This window comes from Mobula birostris, chromosome 14 (assembly GCF_030028105.1).
Source record: "Mobula birostris isolate sMobBir1 chromosome 14, sMobBir1.hap1, whole genome shotgun sequence".
Lineage (NCBI taxonomy): Eukaryota > Metazoa > Chordata > Chondrichthyes > Myliobatiformes > Myliobatidae > Mobula > Mobula birostris.
In genome coordinates, this window is record NC_092383.1 from 41,919,820 (window position 1) to 41,936,735 (window position 16,916).

Here is a 16,916-nt window from a genome sequence, read left to right on the forward strand (position 1 = left end):
CAAAATGACTCCAATGTATCTGCATCTACCACCACCCTTGGAGTGTATCCCAGGCGCTCTTTGTGTTAAACACCTACCTCTAACCTCAACCTCCGCAAAACTGCACCTACTTCTACTCTGCAAGTAAAAAAATATTCTGTATTAGGCTGGGCCTTTAGATTAGACTTCCACACCTGAAGGACAGAAGTCAATAACAAGTGCTTTGGTGAGTTGTTGGTCAGGAGTTTAATCGATTTTGTTCAACAACCATTTTAAAGGAGAAAAGATGGGTGAATAGAATTAGATCACTGATCATTGATGAGCTCACTAAATGGTTGAACCAGCTGAGTGAGCCAAATACCTCCATTTTGTAGAATGCAGAATTTTTGTGAGAAGGGCAGTGCTTAATTTGCAACTGAACTAAACCCAAAGGCCAATCCTGCTGTTCATCCAGATGCTTCCTAAAAATGGTGGAAGTTTCTGCCTGTAGCATCTCCTCAGGTGGCACATTTCAAAGTACTACCAACTCTTAATGAAATATTTCTTCCTCAGATCTCTTCACGCTCCTCGTACTTAACCTATACCCTTTGTTCTTTGATGCCTCTGCCATGTGGGGGGAATACTTACTTTCTGCTTCTCTGTTCCTGATAGGTTGAATGTCTTCTGTGCACATTTTGGTACACTGAATGACGTGCCAGCGAGGAAGCCCCCCCCCCCCGCCTTCCCCTGAGGTTCAGGCCCTCTGCCTGGCCACAGCTGATACAGGGAAGACCCTAGTCTGGGTCAACCCACATAAAGCTGCAGGGTCTGACAAAATTGCTGGTCGGTGCTGACAGACTCTGCAGCCAAGCTAGCAGTTGTTGTCACGGACATGTTTAACATTTCTCTGTAACAGTCCTCCATCCCCACCAGCTGGCACAGCCATCACCATCATCCCGGGGCCCGAGAGTCCACTGGTAACCTGCCTTAATGACACTGTCTACTAGCATTGACTTCAGCAATAAGGAAGTGCTTTGAGCAGTTGGTCATGAACTGCATTAAATCCTGCCTTCCCACAACATTGGACTCTTGTATCACCCCAATTGATGATGCCATAGCGTCTGCCCTCTGTTCAGTCCTGCTCCATCTGGAGAATGAGGTCTCAAAAACTCGGTTTGGCATTCAGTACGATTATTCCTTAGAAGCTGGTGGCTAAACTGTCCATACTGGGTCTCAGCATCTCCCTCTGTAATTGGATCTTGGACCTCTCGACAGAGAGACCTCAGGCAGTCCATGTTGGCAGGAATATTTCAAGATCCATCACGCTAAGCAGCGAAGGCCTGTCGGGCTGCGTGTTGAGCTCGCTGCTGTTCACACTGCTGACGCATGATGGTACAGCTGAGTTCAGGTCTAACTACATCAAGTTCACTGATGGTGCAACAGCGTTTGACCTCATCAGCAACAATGAGGAGTCAGCATACAGGGAGCAGGAAGAGTGGCCTGTGGACCAGTGCAAACACAACTTGAGTCTCAACATGGGCAAGACTAAAGAGATGATTGTGGACTTCAGGAAGGTGCAGGCTGACCCCTCCTCACTGCACATCAACAGCTCTTCTCTGGAGAGTCAGGAGAAACAAGTTTCTTGGATGTACACCATGAATGATCTCACCTGACCCCTCAACACCACCTCTTTAGTCAAGAGAGCATAGCAGCTTCTTCACTTCCTGTGGAAATTGAGGTGCCCAAGGCTTCCCACCTCCTTTCTAACCACATTCTGCCAGAGCAACAGCAGGAGAGTCCTGACCTGCTGTATCACCATCTGGTATGGGATTTGCAAGGCATCCAACCACAAGATCCTACAATGGATTGTGAGGACTGCTGAGAGTATCATCAGCGTCTTCCGCGACCCCCCCCCCCGGATATACACTAGAAGAGCTGTGTTCACAGAGCCTTCAGCATTTTCAAGAACTTTTCCCATCTGTCCCTCGATCTCTTTGACCTCCTACCATCAGGCAGAAGGTACTGCAGTACAAGAACTGGGGCTGTTGGTCTGGTTAACCACTTCTTGCCCCAGACTGTGAGACTCTTGAACACTCTGCTACCACCCAGTACCCCACAGTAGCAGCAGCTTTATACTGTAGTTTATTTAACTATATATCATAGATACACTTTATAGCAACTTATACATCTACAGAATGTTTAATTATCTGTTAATATTATTTTATGTGCTATATGTGATATATGTACTGGTTTGGCACCTTAGTCCCGGAGAAATGTTGTTTCCTTTTGAGGAGAGAGTGTACATTCATCAGGTCTCCCTCAGCCTCCTCCTCTTGGAGGAGGGGAGAGACAGTCTCTCCCCACAACTACAATCCTCCAATCTAGGCGACATCCTGATGAATTCCCTTTGAACCGTCACATGTATAGTGACTAGAACTGAGCGCAATATTTTCACTGTGGGTTAACCAGGCGTACTAATAAACATTTGGCATGTCTCATTAACGTGGCATTTGAATCATTTATTTAAAGTTTTTGATCACACCTGATTATACCTGTAATATAAATGTTAACTTTAGCTATTTAAATTATTTTTAAGTTTTAGTGTACCAAGGAAAACATAGCAATCTCAAGCTTCCTTGTGCTTTGAAAACAGCTGTTTTAAAATTAATGGTTCAAATGACAACCATGTCTGCAACAGCATTAATGTAAAATTCAAACAGAAAGCAGATGTGAACAATGGGTACATTTATTTTTTTAAAACATAATTCTTTCTGCAAGAATTTTTAAAAAATGTCATAAACTATGGGAGTCAGGGTTTTTCATGCAATTTTGCTCAGAGAAACTTATTTGTATCTCTGATACTGTCAGGGTATTTCCACATACAATTATGTTAATTACTCCCAAGCCTCAGTTGATCCCAAAGTTGGAAACATAGGACGATTCTTTACTGGTAATAGTGGATAAAGCTCACAAATCACCATACGAAATGTCAGCACTGTTAAGTCAGAGAGAGATAAGCTGAAAAGGCAACTTATGAAGTTGTTACTGGGATTCGAGGCTGTTTTTTTTTTACCATGGGGGGGGGTGACCTTATAGAGATTTATAAAATCATGAGGGGCACAGTCTTTTTCCCAGCATAGGGAAGCCTAAAACTAGATGGCATAGGTGTAAGGTAGGAAGGGAAAGATTTAAAAGGGACCTGAGGGGGATCTTTTTCCACACTGAGGGTAGTGAGTCGATGAAATGAGGTGGCAGAGGAAGTGGTAGAGGGAGCATCAATTACAACATTTGGACAGGTTCATAGAAACATAGAAAATAGGTGCAAGAGTAGGCCACTCAGTCCTTCACCGCCATTCAGTATGATCACGGCTGATCATCCAACTCAGAACCCTGTACCTGCCTTCTCTCCATACCCCGTGATCCCTTTAGCCACAAGGGCCATATCTAACTCCCTCTTAAATATAGCCAATGAACTGGCCTCAACTGTTTCCTGTGGCAGAGAATTCCACAGATTCACCACTCATGGATAGGAAAGGCTTAGGGACACTGGCCAAACACAGGCAAATAAGATTAATTCAGATAGACCTCTTCGCTGGCATGTACGGGTCAGGCCGAAGGGCCTGTTCCTATCCTCTGTTGTCTGTACAGCAGAGAGAAAAGCCCTTCAGACAACAAACACCCATCTTCAGCAATCCCTACCTTAGACCTCATCATTCTCCCCATTTTCTATCCCTCACCCACACAGCCAGGGACAAGTTTACAATGTGCAATTGACCTTACAATTTGCAAATCTTTGGGAGGTGAGCAGAAACTGGCGCACCCTAGGGAAACCCATGTGGTTCTGGGGAATGAGCAAAGTCTACACAGACAGCGCCAGAAATGAGGATTGATCCCACTCACTGGAACAGGGAGGTAACAGCTGGACCATCTAACACTGTCAGAAAGAAATGGTGCAGTTTATCAGCAGCTCTTTGTTATGTGCCTGAATGTAGACTAGTACCAGCTTGGTGACCAGCATGATGACCAGACTGGTGATATTGGGTTGCAATGATACTGTTGCCTTGTTCTTGTAAAGAGGTTTTGAGTATAAAAGACAAGAAGTCTTTGATGACTAGGGAATCAAATGACTCACAACACTGAGCAACACACACAAAATGCTGGAGGAACTCAGCAGGCCAGGCAGCATCTATGGAAAAGAGTAAGCTGTTGATGTTTTGGGCCGAGACCCTTCATCAGGACCGACAATGTACTGTGTAGGCTGACTCGTTCATTCGGCTGGCTAGAAACTTGATAAATTTTGGACCTTTGTAAAAGTGGGAGTCTCACCCTCAAATTCGTAAAACTAAAATCTTGGCAGCAGCACATTCTGATTCAGCCATTGTGTGAAGGTCAGTGTGGTACACATACAGCAGCTGAGCTGATGGTCATTACTTGTAGAAGCAACAGTCTGTTGATAGAAACTCAGTTGGTCGAGCAGCACGAGTGAAGGTAAAATACTTTTCAGTGTCGCTGGCTGAAACCATGCATTAGGACCATCCTGATGCAAGGCTTTGACCTGAAACATCAACAATTCCTTTCCTCCCGCAGGCGCTGCTTGACCCACTGAGTTCCGGCAGCAGACAGTTTATTGCTCCAAGTTCCAGCATCTGCGGTCTCTTGGGTCTTCAGTTTGTTATTAGAAGTATGTGCAAGTGATTTATTTGGGATATTTTCCTTCAATCCTTCCCTGAAGGCTTCAACTCATTCTACACACAGAGGGAGAGCTTCTGGTTCCTCGCCCAGCTGAGATCATAGAAGCAGAGAAAGTTATGGCACAGAAGGAGCTGAGTGTTTGAGTCTGTGCCAACTCCCAGCAAAGCAAACCCATCAGCCTCATTCCCAACGGATCTGCAAACTATTCCCTCTCATCCCCAGCCGATTTTCTTTTCAAGGTATAGATTGATTCTACTGAATAGTGAAAGGCCTGGAAGGATAAAAACATAGAAAACCTACAGCACAATACAGGCCCTTCAGCCCACAGAGTTGTGACGAACATGTCCCTACCTTAGAAATTACTAGGCTTACCTATAGCCCTCTATTTTTCTAAGCTCCATGTACCTATCTAAAAGTCTCTTAAAAGACCCTATCGTATCCACCTCCACCACTGTTGCCGGCAGCCCATTCCACGCACTCACCACTTTCTGAGTAAAAAACTTACCCCTGACATTCCCTCTGTACCAACTCCCCAGCCTGGAAAAGGTGGACGTGGAGAGAACGGTTTCATTAGTAGGAGAGCTTAGGATCCAAGGGCACAACCTCAGAATAAAGGAGCTGAGAATTTAGAACTGAGGTGAGGAGAAACTTCTTTAGGTGTGGAATTCGTTGCTATAGAGGGCTGTGGAGGTCAAGCCATTGGGTGTATTGCAGAGATTGGCAGAGATTAATAGGTACTTGATTGGTAAGAGAGCTGAGGGTTCAGGGTTAAAAGATGAGAAAATGGGTTTGAATGCCACAATTGAACGATGGAGCAGACTCAATGGACCAATGGCTTAATTCTGCTCCTAGATCTGATGGTCTTAGGGATTCATTACTCTAAGATGCAGTAAACTGCAGATTAGACTGAGTAAAAATATTGTTCCCGCATCCTCCTCTCTTTGCCCCAAAAATTTCAAAGCCTGTCCCCTGGTCTTTGATCTACTTGCTAATGGGAACCACGTCCTCCTTAAGGGCCACTACACCCCTCTCATACATCTTGTCTGATTTCCTCTAAACCTACTTTGTTTCAAAAAGATCCATCCCAGTTTCTCCAGTCAACAGCTGAAAACTGAGCTGTTAATACTTGTTAAAACCATTAAAAAAAACTGAAATATACAGAGACAAATACATCCTTTAAAAATATTCTATTTGTAACATTTACATGGCAATACCCCGACAACATAACCTGTAGGTAGAACTACTGATAACCTTTTCAGGATCTCAGTTTATCTACTTGTGCATGGAAGTCCCAGAGTTAACCATCATTTTATCCATGTAGTGACTGCATATACTGATAGCCACCAATCCTGGCCCGAGGTATGTAGGCCTGCTTCAGATCAGCTAACTCTACAATAGCTTGTAACCTAGGCCATTACTTACCTACCACCTGCCTGAACCATAATTGTGATATTACCTAATTGCTAATAATATGTTTAGTCTGGTCTGTCCCTTTAAGGTTGCTGTTTTTTTATTAAAGTAATGGGAAAAGTAATCCAAACAGGGACACCTGTAATAAATTAATGTTTATTGATGCTGGGAGGTTCCATGCCTAGCTCTTTGGCCAGCTCTCACCTTCTCCTGAAGAGCGGTAGGTCACTAAGGACAAAGCTAAAGGATAGAGTGGCCTTTCTTGTGTTCAGTGCTTGGCAAATGATGCATATGTGCTAAATGCCAATTTTCTGTATGCAGATACTTGTAATCAACATTGGCGTTGATGGGACTAAATCTAAACAGGCAAATGACACTATTGATAATGATCAGCTGCTGAGTCAGGAAATGATGTAAGACTGGTGTAAAAAAAATGCTTCACAGATGCAGTGTCCTATGAATAGTCTAAGTGAAAAGCTGAGCTTTTTAGCTTCAGCTAACTGACCTACGAGTCAAAAATAATCCAGAATAGTAAATAGTAAATATATGCACGTGATCAGGTCCACAGGAGGCACACAAAGAAAGGAATGGCTGATTCCTACGATTAATACCAGGGGACATTTTCCATGTTACATAGGTTATATTTTGTACAATTCATTTGTGTTTAATACCGATATGTTGTGTGTTAATCCCCACCGGCTGTACTCTTAGAGGTCACTCTTGTTCTATGCTTCCACATATGCAGGCTATCTTTGCAACTTTCACTGTGTTATTTACCTTGAGTTTCAGGATTTGGTTCTCCATTTGTGCATTGTGTATCTGCTGATCCTTCTCCTTCATTTGCTCCAGTGACTGGCTGTACGACTTTTGAAGATCTCTCATTTTCTCCTGCCTCCTGTTGGTGTCTATTGATGCATCCAAGAGGGTCCTCTGATAAAAACAAGGCACCTGGTTAAAACTCCCCATCTGGAAGAAAACACGAACCACCCATTCTACAACATTTGTCTCAAGAATATGTGATTTGTTTTGTTCATTGACTAACTTCAATAATTGATTATGATTTGTGCAGTAATGTGAGCTGGTGTGGGAAGTTAAAGCTTTAAGGTGTTCCCCACCTTTGCATCCACAGCACATGTTCCTGATCGAGAAGATGGGCTCTGCTTGTGACTGACATACATCAGATGTCACCAGGAAGCCATGTGACACAAGTAATTGCATTGAAAGATGAAGTTGCAGATTTCTCCATTGAAGGTACACGATGGTGCCAGAACAAGGTTGCTCTTTACAAGTTGCACTCAACAGGCCTACTCATCACATTTATTGTAATCATTCTACTCTCTTAAATTCCCATTCTATGACCTTACTAATTAATAACAATATTCGCTCAAATCTGCTTATTGCTTTGGCAATCTACCTACTTGACTCTCAGCCCCTAAGGAACCACTTCCCACTGCCTTGCGAAGGCAGCCAATGTAATCAAGGGCTCCTCCACCCTGAACATTATTTCTTCTCCTCCCTCCCATCAGGCCGAAGATACAAAAGCCTGAAAATTCAAACCAACATGCTCTAGGACAGCTGCTGTTCCACTGCTAGAAGGCTCTCGAGCAGACCTCTTCTAAACTAAAAGTTGAACTCTTAATCTCTCAATCTCACCCGGTCATGGTCCTTGCACTTTATTTGTCTGTCTGCATTGCATTTTCTCTCTACCTGTAGCACTACATTCTGCATTTTGTTTTCATTTTTACTTTTGTTCTACCTCGATGTACGTGTTTGGAATGATATGCCTGAATGACATCTGCCATATGATAAAGACAAAGAACCCTTCACTGCACCACCTTATTCCTAGGTTCTTCTCATTGTGGATGTTGTTTCCTTGGATTTTCAGAAAGCCTTTGACAACGTGCTCACATGAGGCTCCTAAACAAGCTAAGAGCCCGTGGTATAGCAGGGAAGATACCAACATGGATTGAAGATTGGCTGAGTGGCAGGAGTCAAAGAGTGGGAATAAAGGGGGTCTTTTCTGATTGGCTGTCAGTGACCAGTGGTGTCCCTCAGGGGTTGGTGGTTTCACATTATATGTCAATCATTTGGATGATGGACGATGACTTGGCTTTGGGGCCAAGTTTATGGATGATACAGAGATAGGTGGAGGAGCAGGTAGAATAGAGGAAGCAGGGAGCCTGCAGAAAGACTGAAACAGATTAGGAAAATAGGCAAAGAAGTGGCAGATGGAATAGTGTGTAGGGAAGTGTATGGTCATGCACTTTGAAAGAAGGAACAAAGGCATAGACTATTCTCTAAATGGGGAGAAAATTCAAAAATCAGTGGTGCAAAGGGAGTTTAGAGTCTTGGTACAGGATTGCAGTTTGAGTCAGTGGGAAGGAAGGCAAAGGAAATGTTAGCATTCGTTTTGAGAGGACTAGAATATAAAGGCAAGGATGTAATATTGAAGCTTTATAAGAGATTGGTCAGACTGTACTTGGAGTATTTTGAGCAGTTTTGTTCAAGAAAGGCTGTGCTGGCCTTGGAGTTGGCCTAGGGAGATTCATGAGAATGATCCTGGGAATGAAAAGGTTAACGTATGAGGAGCATACAGACTCTGGGCCTGTACTCACTTGAGTTGAGAAGAATGGGGGTGAATCTCATTGAAACCCATTGAGCATTGAAAGGCTTAGATAGAGTTAATGTGCAGAGGATGCTTCCTATAGTGCATGAGCCTAGGACAGAGAGCACAGTTCTGAATGAAAGGATGTCCATTTAGAACAGAGATGAGATGGAATTTCTTTAGCTAGAGGGTGGTGAATCTGTAGAATTCATTGCCACAGATAGCTATGGAGCCAAGTCATTGGTAATATTTAAAGCAGAGGCTGATAGGCTCTTCATTAGTCAAGGCATCTAAGGTTATGGGGAGAAGGCAGAAGACTGGGGTTGAAAGGGATAAAAACCAGCCATGTTGGAATAGCGTATTCCATGTTGGAATGGACCAAATAGCCTAATTCTGCTCTTATGCAGAATTCTTATTCCTGACATCTTATGGCATTTGGAGTTGCTTATATTTTCATGTAGACATCTGGGCTGCTTCTCAAGAATAAGCTCTTGGAGTATTGTGCTCAGTTCTGGCCATCCTGCTAGAAGAAAGATGTTATTGAGCTGGTAAGTGTGAAGAAAAGATTTTCTAGGATGTTGCCAGGATTCAAGGGACTGGGTTACAGGGAGAGGTAGGACAAGTAGAACTTTATTCCTCGGAGCATAGGAGACTGAGAGGGGATCATATAGAGATAATGCAAAACCATGAGAGGCAGAGATAGGGTAAATGCACTAGAGCTTTTCCCCAAGCTTAGGAAATCAGAAACTAGAAGCATGGCTTTAAAGTGAGAAGGGAAAGATTTAATAGGTAACAAATAACCTGATGGGCAACAACTTTTTTTTTTTTTTTTTTTTTTTTTTTTTTTTTTTAAACTAAGGAGGGTGGTCCATGTGTAGAATAAGTGGCCAGAGGAAAGTACAGTGATAACTTTTAAAAGACAGTTGAACAGATACATGAATGGGAAAGGTTTAGCGGGATATGGGCCAGTTGCAGGCAAGTGGGACTACGTAACCTGGATGGTTACCATTTCGGTTGAAGTTCACCAGTTGGGCTAAAGGACCTGTTTCGGTGCTGCTTGTGTCTATGACTCCACGACTCTAATATCGCAGGAAGAGACCATCCAGCTTCACTCCTCTGTTGGGCGAGTCTCCTCAGTGGATCAGGGGCAGCTATATCCTCAGGTGACTGGTAACCCATCACATGAGTTAGACACAAACAACCCGAGGGAGTGATCAGTCATACCTGCAGGTCTAGTGTCATGGCTGTCAGGGAGTTGTTCATGTTCCTGTACTGCTCCAGTGCTGAGGAATTGCTGTTCACTTCCTGCTGCAGAGATGCCTGCCGTGCCTCCGATGCCTGAAACACAAGAGATGATCGTCACACCCCATCAGACTGGAGCAACAAGTAACTGACTGGGTTGAGCAGCATTGTGAGGGGGGAAGGAATGGTCACTGTTTCAGGCCGAGGCCCTGCTTTGTTCCAGATTACAGCATTTAGTCTCTTAAATTAGATCCTTCCAGGAGTTTGAACATGTTTTCATGGATTGGAACATTTGCCACAGTCTGTGGATGCAAACATGTTTTATCCATAAGATCATAAGAAATAGAAGCAGAATTAGGCCACTCCACCATTCTATCATGGTTGATACATTATTCCTCTCAACCCCATTCTCCTGCCTTTTCCCCGTATCCTTTGATGCCCGACTAACCAAGAACATATCAACCTCCACTTTAAGCACATTCAATGACTTTGCCTCCACAGCTGTCTGGGGCAATTAATTCCACAGATTCACCCACCTCTGGTTAAAAAAATTCGTCCTCATCTGTTTTAAATGGATGTCCCTCTATTCTAAGGCTGTGCCTTCCAGTCCTAGATTCCCCCACCATACCTCTGCCCTCTGAAACTTTTGAATTTCTGGCATACTGATGCAAAATACTTACTAAGTTCATCCGCCATTTCTCTGTCACCGTTCCCCTCCCCCCACCATTACTACCTCTCCAGCATCATTTTCCAGCGGTCTTTTACTCTTATATATTTGACAAAAACTTTTGGTATCCTCTATGACATTTTTGGCTAGCTTACCTTCAAATTTCATCTTTTCTCTCCTTACGTTTCTGGTTGCCTTCTGTTGGTTTTTGAAAGCTTCCCAATCCTCCAACTTCCCACTAATACTTGATATATGATACACCCCCTCTTTTGTGCCATCTTTGAGTTCCCTTTTCACCATGGTTGCCTCATCCTCCCTTTAGAGTACATCTCCTTCTTTGGGATCTATCTATCCTGTGTCTTCCAAATTGCTCCCAGAAACTCCAGCCATTGTTGTTCTGCCATTGTTCCTGCTACTGTCCCTTTCCAATCAGCTTTGGCCAGCTCCTCTCTCATGCTACTGTAATTCCCTTTACTCCACTGTAACACTGATACATCTGACTTTATCTTCTCCCTCTCAAACTGTAGGGTGAATCAATCATATTATGAACTCTGTCACCCAAGGGTTGCTTTACCTTACACTCCCTAATCAAATCCAGTTCATTACACAATACCCAGTCCAGAATCACCTTTCCCCTAATGGGCTCAACCACAAGCTACTCTAGAAATCCATCTCATAGACATTCTACAAATTACCTCTCTGGGGATCCACCACCAACCTGATTTTCCCAATCTACCTGCATATTGAAATCCCCCATGACTATTATAACATGCCTTTTCAATTTTCTATTGTAATTGATATCCCATGTCAAGGCTACTCTTCAGAGGCCCATGTACAACTCCCATCGAGGTCTTTTTACCCCTGCAGTTTCTTAACTCTATCCTCAAGGATTCTATATCTACTGATCCTATGTCACCTCTTTCTAAGAATTTGATTTCAGAGCCATCCCACCCCCTCTGCCTTCCTGCCTGTCGTTTGATACAATGTGCATCCTTGGATATTAAGCTCCCAACTATGATTTTCTTTCAGCCATGCCACAGCAATGTAATGCCACAATGCTGTAACTACCATTCTTGAACTGTGCTACAAGATTATCTTTGTATACTGCATGCATTCAAAGACAACACCTTCATTCCTGTTATAATCACCCTTTTCAATTTTGCCATGTTATACTTCACCTCATCCCTCTGACTGCAACTTTGCCCTATCATCTGTCTCACAGTCCTCAGTCTCACTACACACTGCATCTACTTGTATACCAACGCCCCCATTCTCAGCCCTATCATTTCCAGTTCCCATTCCCCTGCCAAATTGGTTTAAACAGTTCTAGAAAATCTGCCCACAAGGATATTGGTCCCCTTAGGATTTAGGTATAACCCTTCCTTTTTGTACGGGTCATATCTTCCCCAGAAGAGATCCTATTGATCCAGAAATCTGAAACCTTGCCCCCTGCACCACTTCCTCAGTCACTCATTCATCTGTACCACCATCCTATTCCTGCCCTGACTGGCACATAGCAGTGGGTGTAATCCAAAGAATACTATCTTGGAGGTCTTTTTCTTCAACCTCTTCCCTAACTCTTTACGCAGGACCTCTTCCCCCTTTCTACCTATGTTATTGGTGCTAATGTGCACCTTGACCACTGGCTGCTCACCTTCCCTCTTGACAATCTTCTGCAGTCACTGAGACATTTTGGACCCTCGCACTGGGAGACAACACACTTCCTAGTTTCTTTTTTGTGGCCACAGAACCTGCTGTCTGTCTCGCTAACTATCGAGTCTCCAATCAATACAGCTCTGCCTGACTTCAGCCTTCCCTGCTGAGCCTCAGAGCTGCCAACAGTGCCACTGGCCTGGCTGCTGCTGCCGTGTCCTGACAGGTCATTCCCCACCCCTACCCCCAGTGGTGTCCAAAGGGGTATTATTGTTGCTGAGGGGAATGCATGAGACCCCTGCCCTGAATGCTTACTCCCCATTACTTCTCTTGGTGGTCACTCATGTACTATCTGAAAATTGCACTCGAGGTGTGACCACCTCATTAAAAGTCTCATCTATGACGTTTTCAGCTTTTGGATGGTCCTGACGGCCTCCAGCTCCAATCCCTGTCAGTCAGGAGCTGAAGTAGATGTAGTCATCAGGGGTCTGTTTTAATCTGTACCTGCTCTCGCCCAAGCTGGTTCAACAAAGCCCGACCACTCTGACAGTGCCTACTCACATGATAGCTGCTCTGCTTAAACCTCGATTCTTTTTATTGGCCCAGGCTAAGTTACTATTGACCCACCAATCTCTCACTCCTCAGACGTCCTGACTGGCCCTGCTTGCTTTTTAAAACTGGTGCGCAAAGTCCCCAAGGAAATATCTCCAAATCACTCGCAGTCTCCTGCTCCACAGCCAAGTCCTGACAGGCCCCGCTTGCCTTATCAAAGCATGCTGAATCCTTGGTTACTTGGTGGATTCCAATTGTATGACACTATTGGCAGGAAAACCAGGAGATGGAGGAGCAGCCAGCTGCAGGAACAGCTGTGGACATGCAGCGAGACAGGGTGCACAGCTGCTGAGAAACCAGGATCACTCAGCATATGGTGTGGAAGTTCCAGAGACTGGGGTCCCCACTGATTGCTCAGTGCCACAACACTTCCTGCATCTGCAGCCTTCATCTCCAGATTTCAAGAATTATTCAAACTCATAAATGATGAGCAGGGGGAGCAACTTAGCCTTTGTGCCTCTTCCACTCTATGTATCATAGTCATAGGTCATACTGTGCAGCGGAAGGCCCTTCCGCCTACGTGCAACAGTTTACATTGATCACACTTTGTTTCCCCTCCCCATCACTAAATTCTGCCACTGACCTACACACCAGGGACTATTTACACTAATTAACCCCACAAACCAAATTGTTTGTGTTGTAATGTCAGCATTATTAAAAGTAAGTTAATATTAATTAGGATAATGGGGGCTTTTACTTCCATTCTTTTTACATCCAGTGGGTTTTGTATATAGTGTGCCTGCCATGCCGTACGGGTTGTGAAAGCCTCTGTATGCATATAACAGTTTTGAAGTTCGAGATAAAGTTGTTTCTTGAGCATGAAGTTGTTGAGTGTGCCTTTTTCCAAAGTAGAAGTTACTACAGTTTGGAATGTGGGAGGAAACCCACATGGTCAAAGGGACAGCCTGCCAACTCGTGGAACTGAAGCATGAACTAAGGTGTCTTAGTCCTGCTGTCCCACCAACCCAGGGACATGGATCTGATCCAACTCGTCGCGTGGAGTTTGCTGATCTCCCCATAACCCTATGGTGCTCCCCATCCTGGTGAGTTGATCGTATGATGAAATTCAGCCTTTGGTGAAGGAAAGTGGCCAAGGATGAAAGAGACAATAGACAATAGGTGCAGGAGTAGGCCATTCAGCTCTTTGAGCCAGCACCGCCATTCACTGTGATCATGGCTGATCATCCACAATCAGTATCCAGTTCCTGCCTTATCCCCATAACCTTTGATTCCGCTATCTTTAAGAGCTCCATCCACCTCTTTCTTGAAAACATCCAGAGACTTGGCCTCCACAGCCTTCTGGGGCAGAGCATTCCATATATTCACCACTCTCTGGGTGAAAAAGTTTTTCCTCAACTCCGTTCTAAATGGCCTACCCCTTATTCTTAAACTGTGGCCTCTGGATCTGGACTCACCCATCAGCAGGAACATGCTTCCTACTTCCAGCATGTCCAACCCCTTAATAATCTTATATGTTTCAATAAGTTCCCCTCTCAGCCTTCTAAATTCCAGAGTATACAAGCCCAGTCGCTCCAATCTTTCGACATATGACAGTCCCACCATCCCAGGAATTAACCTTGCGAACCTACTCTGCACTCCCTCAATAGCAAGAATGTCCTTCCTCAAATTTGGAGACCAAAACTGCACACAGTACTCCAGATGTGGTCTCACCAGGGCCCTGTACAGCTGCAGAAGGTCCTCTTTGCTCTTATACTCAATTCCCCCTATTATGAAGGCCAGCATGCCATTAGCTTTCTTCACTGCCTGCTGTACTTGCATGCTTGCTTTCAGTGACTGATGTACAAGAACACCTAGATCTCGTCCTTCTCCTTTTCCTAACTTGGCTCCATTTAGATAATAATCTGCCTTCCCATTCTTACCACCAAAGTGGATAACCTCACATTTATCCACATTAAACTGCATCTGCCTACTCACCCGGCCTGTCCAAGTCACCCTGCATTCTCATAACATCCTCCTCATATTTCACACTGCCACCCAGCTTTGTGTCATCAGCAAATTTGCTAATTTTACTTTTAATTCCCTCATCTAAATCATTAATATATATTGTAAACAGCTGCGGTCCCAGCACTGAACCCTGCGGTACCCCACTGGTCACCGCCTGCCATTCCGAAAGGGACCCGTTAATCGCTACTCTTTGTTTTCTGTCAGCCAGCCAATTTTCAATCCATGTCAGGACTCTGCCCCCAATACCATGTGTCCTAATTTTGCCCACTAATCTCCTATGTGGGACTTTATCAAAGGCTTTCTGAAAGTCCAGGTACACTACATCCACTGGCTGTCCCTTGTCCATTTTCAGTTACATCCTCAAAAAATTCCAGAAGATTAGTCAAGCACAATTTCCCCTTCGTAAATCCATGCTGACTCGGACCAATCCTGTTACTGCTATCCAGATGTGTGGTAATTTCATCTTTTATAATTGACTCCAGCATCTTTCCCACCACCGACACCAGGCTAACCGGTCTATAATTCCCTGTTTTCTCTCTTCCTCCCTTCTTGAAGAGAGGGACAACATTAGCCACCCTCCAATCCACAGGAACTGATCCTGAATCTATAGAACATTGGAAAATGATTACCAATGCGTCCACGATTTCTAAAGCCACCTCCTTAAGTACCCTGGGATGCAGACCATCAGGTCCTGGGGACTTATCAGCCTTCAGACCCAACAGCCTGTCCAACACCATTTCCTGCCTAATATAAATTTCCCTCAGTTCATCCATTACCCTGGGTCCTTTGGCCACTGTTGCATCAAGAGGAGACAGTGAAATGTAGGAGGACTGTAGGGGTACTGGGAAATGGGATAGGTGGGACTGGCCTGTTGGAACAAGCATGGACCTATCACCTTTTCAATTCACAGCCTAACACAAGAAGTCAGGTTTCCAATCCCAGAATGGTGGACAAACTCAACAAACATTTTGTGCCAATCTTGATTGCGGAAGGCACTAGCAGTATGCCAGAAATTTGAGAGCATCATGGGGCAGAAGTCAGTGTGGTCGCTATTACTAAGGAACAGATGCTCAGGAAGGTGAAACATCTAAAGCTAGATAAGTCATCTGGACCAGATGGACCCCGGAACTCCAGGGTTCTGAAAGAGACAGATGAAGGGATTGTGGATCCTTCAAGAATCACTGGATTCTGGAATAGTTCTGGAGGACTGGAAAATTACAAATAATTCAAAGAGTGGAGGGAGCCAAAGGCAGGAAATGATTAGGTCACTTAGCTTGAGTTCAGTTGTTGGGGAAGATGTTAGAGTCCATTATTAAGGATGAGGCTTTGGAATACTTGGAGGCACATGATAAAAGAAGCTGAAGTCAGCACAGTTTCTTTAAGGAGTAATGTTGCCTGACAAATCTGTTGGAATTCTTAGAGGAAGTAACTGACAGGATATATACGGAGAATCAGTGATGATGTTTACTTGAAATTTCTAAAGGCCTTTGATAAGGTACCACCTATGAGGCTACTAAACAAGATAAGAGCCCATGGTATTACAGGAAAAATAGTAGCATTGATATAAGATTGCAGATTGGCAGGAGGCAAAGCATGTAAATAAACAGGATCTTTTCTGGTCGGCTGTTGGTGACTAGTGGTGTACTGCAGGGGTCGGTGTTGTGACCGTTTCTACATTTTTAAATGACCTAGATGATGGACTTGGTGGTTTTATGGCTAATATGAAGAAAGGTGGAGGGGCAGGTAGTGTTGAGGAAGCAGGGAGTCTGCAGAAGGACTTAGACAGATCAGGAGAATCTCAATTAATAAATAAATATTTATTAATCCATCAATTTATTTATTTATTTTTTAATTTTAATTTATATTAGTTATATTAAATAATAATTATTTAAAATTAATTAAGTGGCAGATGAAATATAGTGTTGGGAAGTGATGGTCACGCACTTCGGTAGAAGGAATAAAGGTGTAGCCCATTTTCTAAATGGGGAGAAAATTCAAAAATCAAGGTGTGAAGAGTCTTGTGAGTCCTTGAGCAAAATTCTTTAATGGAAACTGACAGACTGACTTGATGGTAAGAAGGGCAAAGGCAATGTTAGCAATCATTTTGAGAGG

General features: G+C 43.9%; 1 protein-coding gene across 2 annotated transcripts in view; it reads right to left on the reverse strand.

Annotated features, from left to right (window-relative positions):
* Nucleotides 1-16,916, reverse strand: part of myzap (myocardial zonula adherens protein) — a 100,360-nt gene that overhangs the window by 19,899 nt on the left and 63,545 nt on the right. For both annotated transcript variants that reach the window (XM_072278434.1, XM_072278435.1), the window contains 2 exons: nucleotides 9,890-10,003; nucleotides 6,838-6,990 (listed from right to left, as the gene is read on the reverse strand). In XM_072278434.1, coding sequence (XP_072134535.1) covers nucleotides 6,838-6,990; nucleotides 9,890-10,003 — 267 coding nt within the window. The remainder of the gene's footprint in view (nucleotides 1-6,837; nucleotides 6,991-9,889; nucleotides 10,004-16,916) is intronic.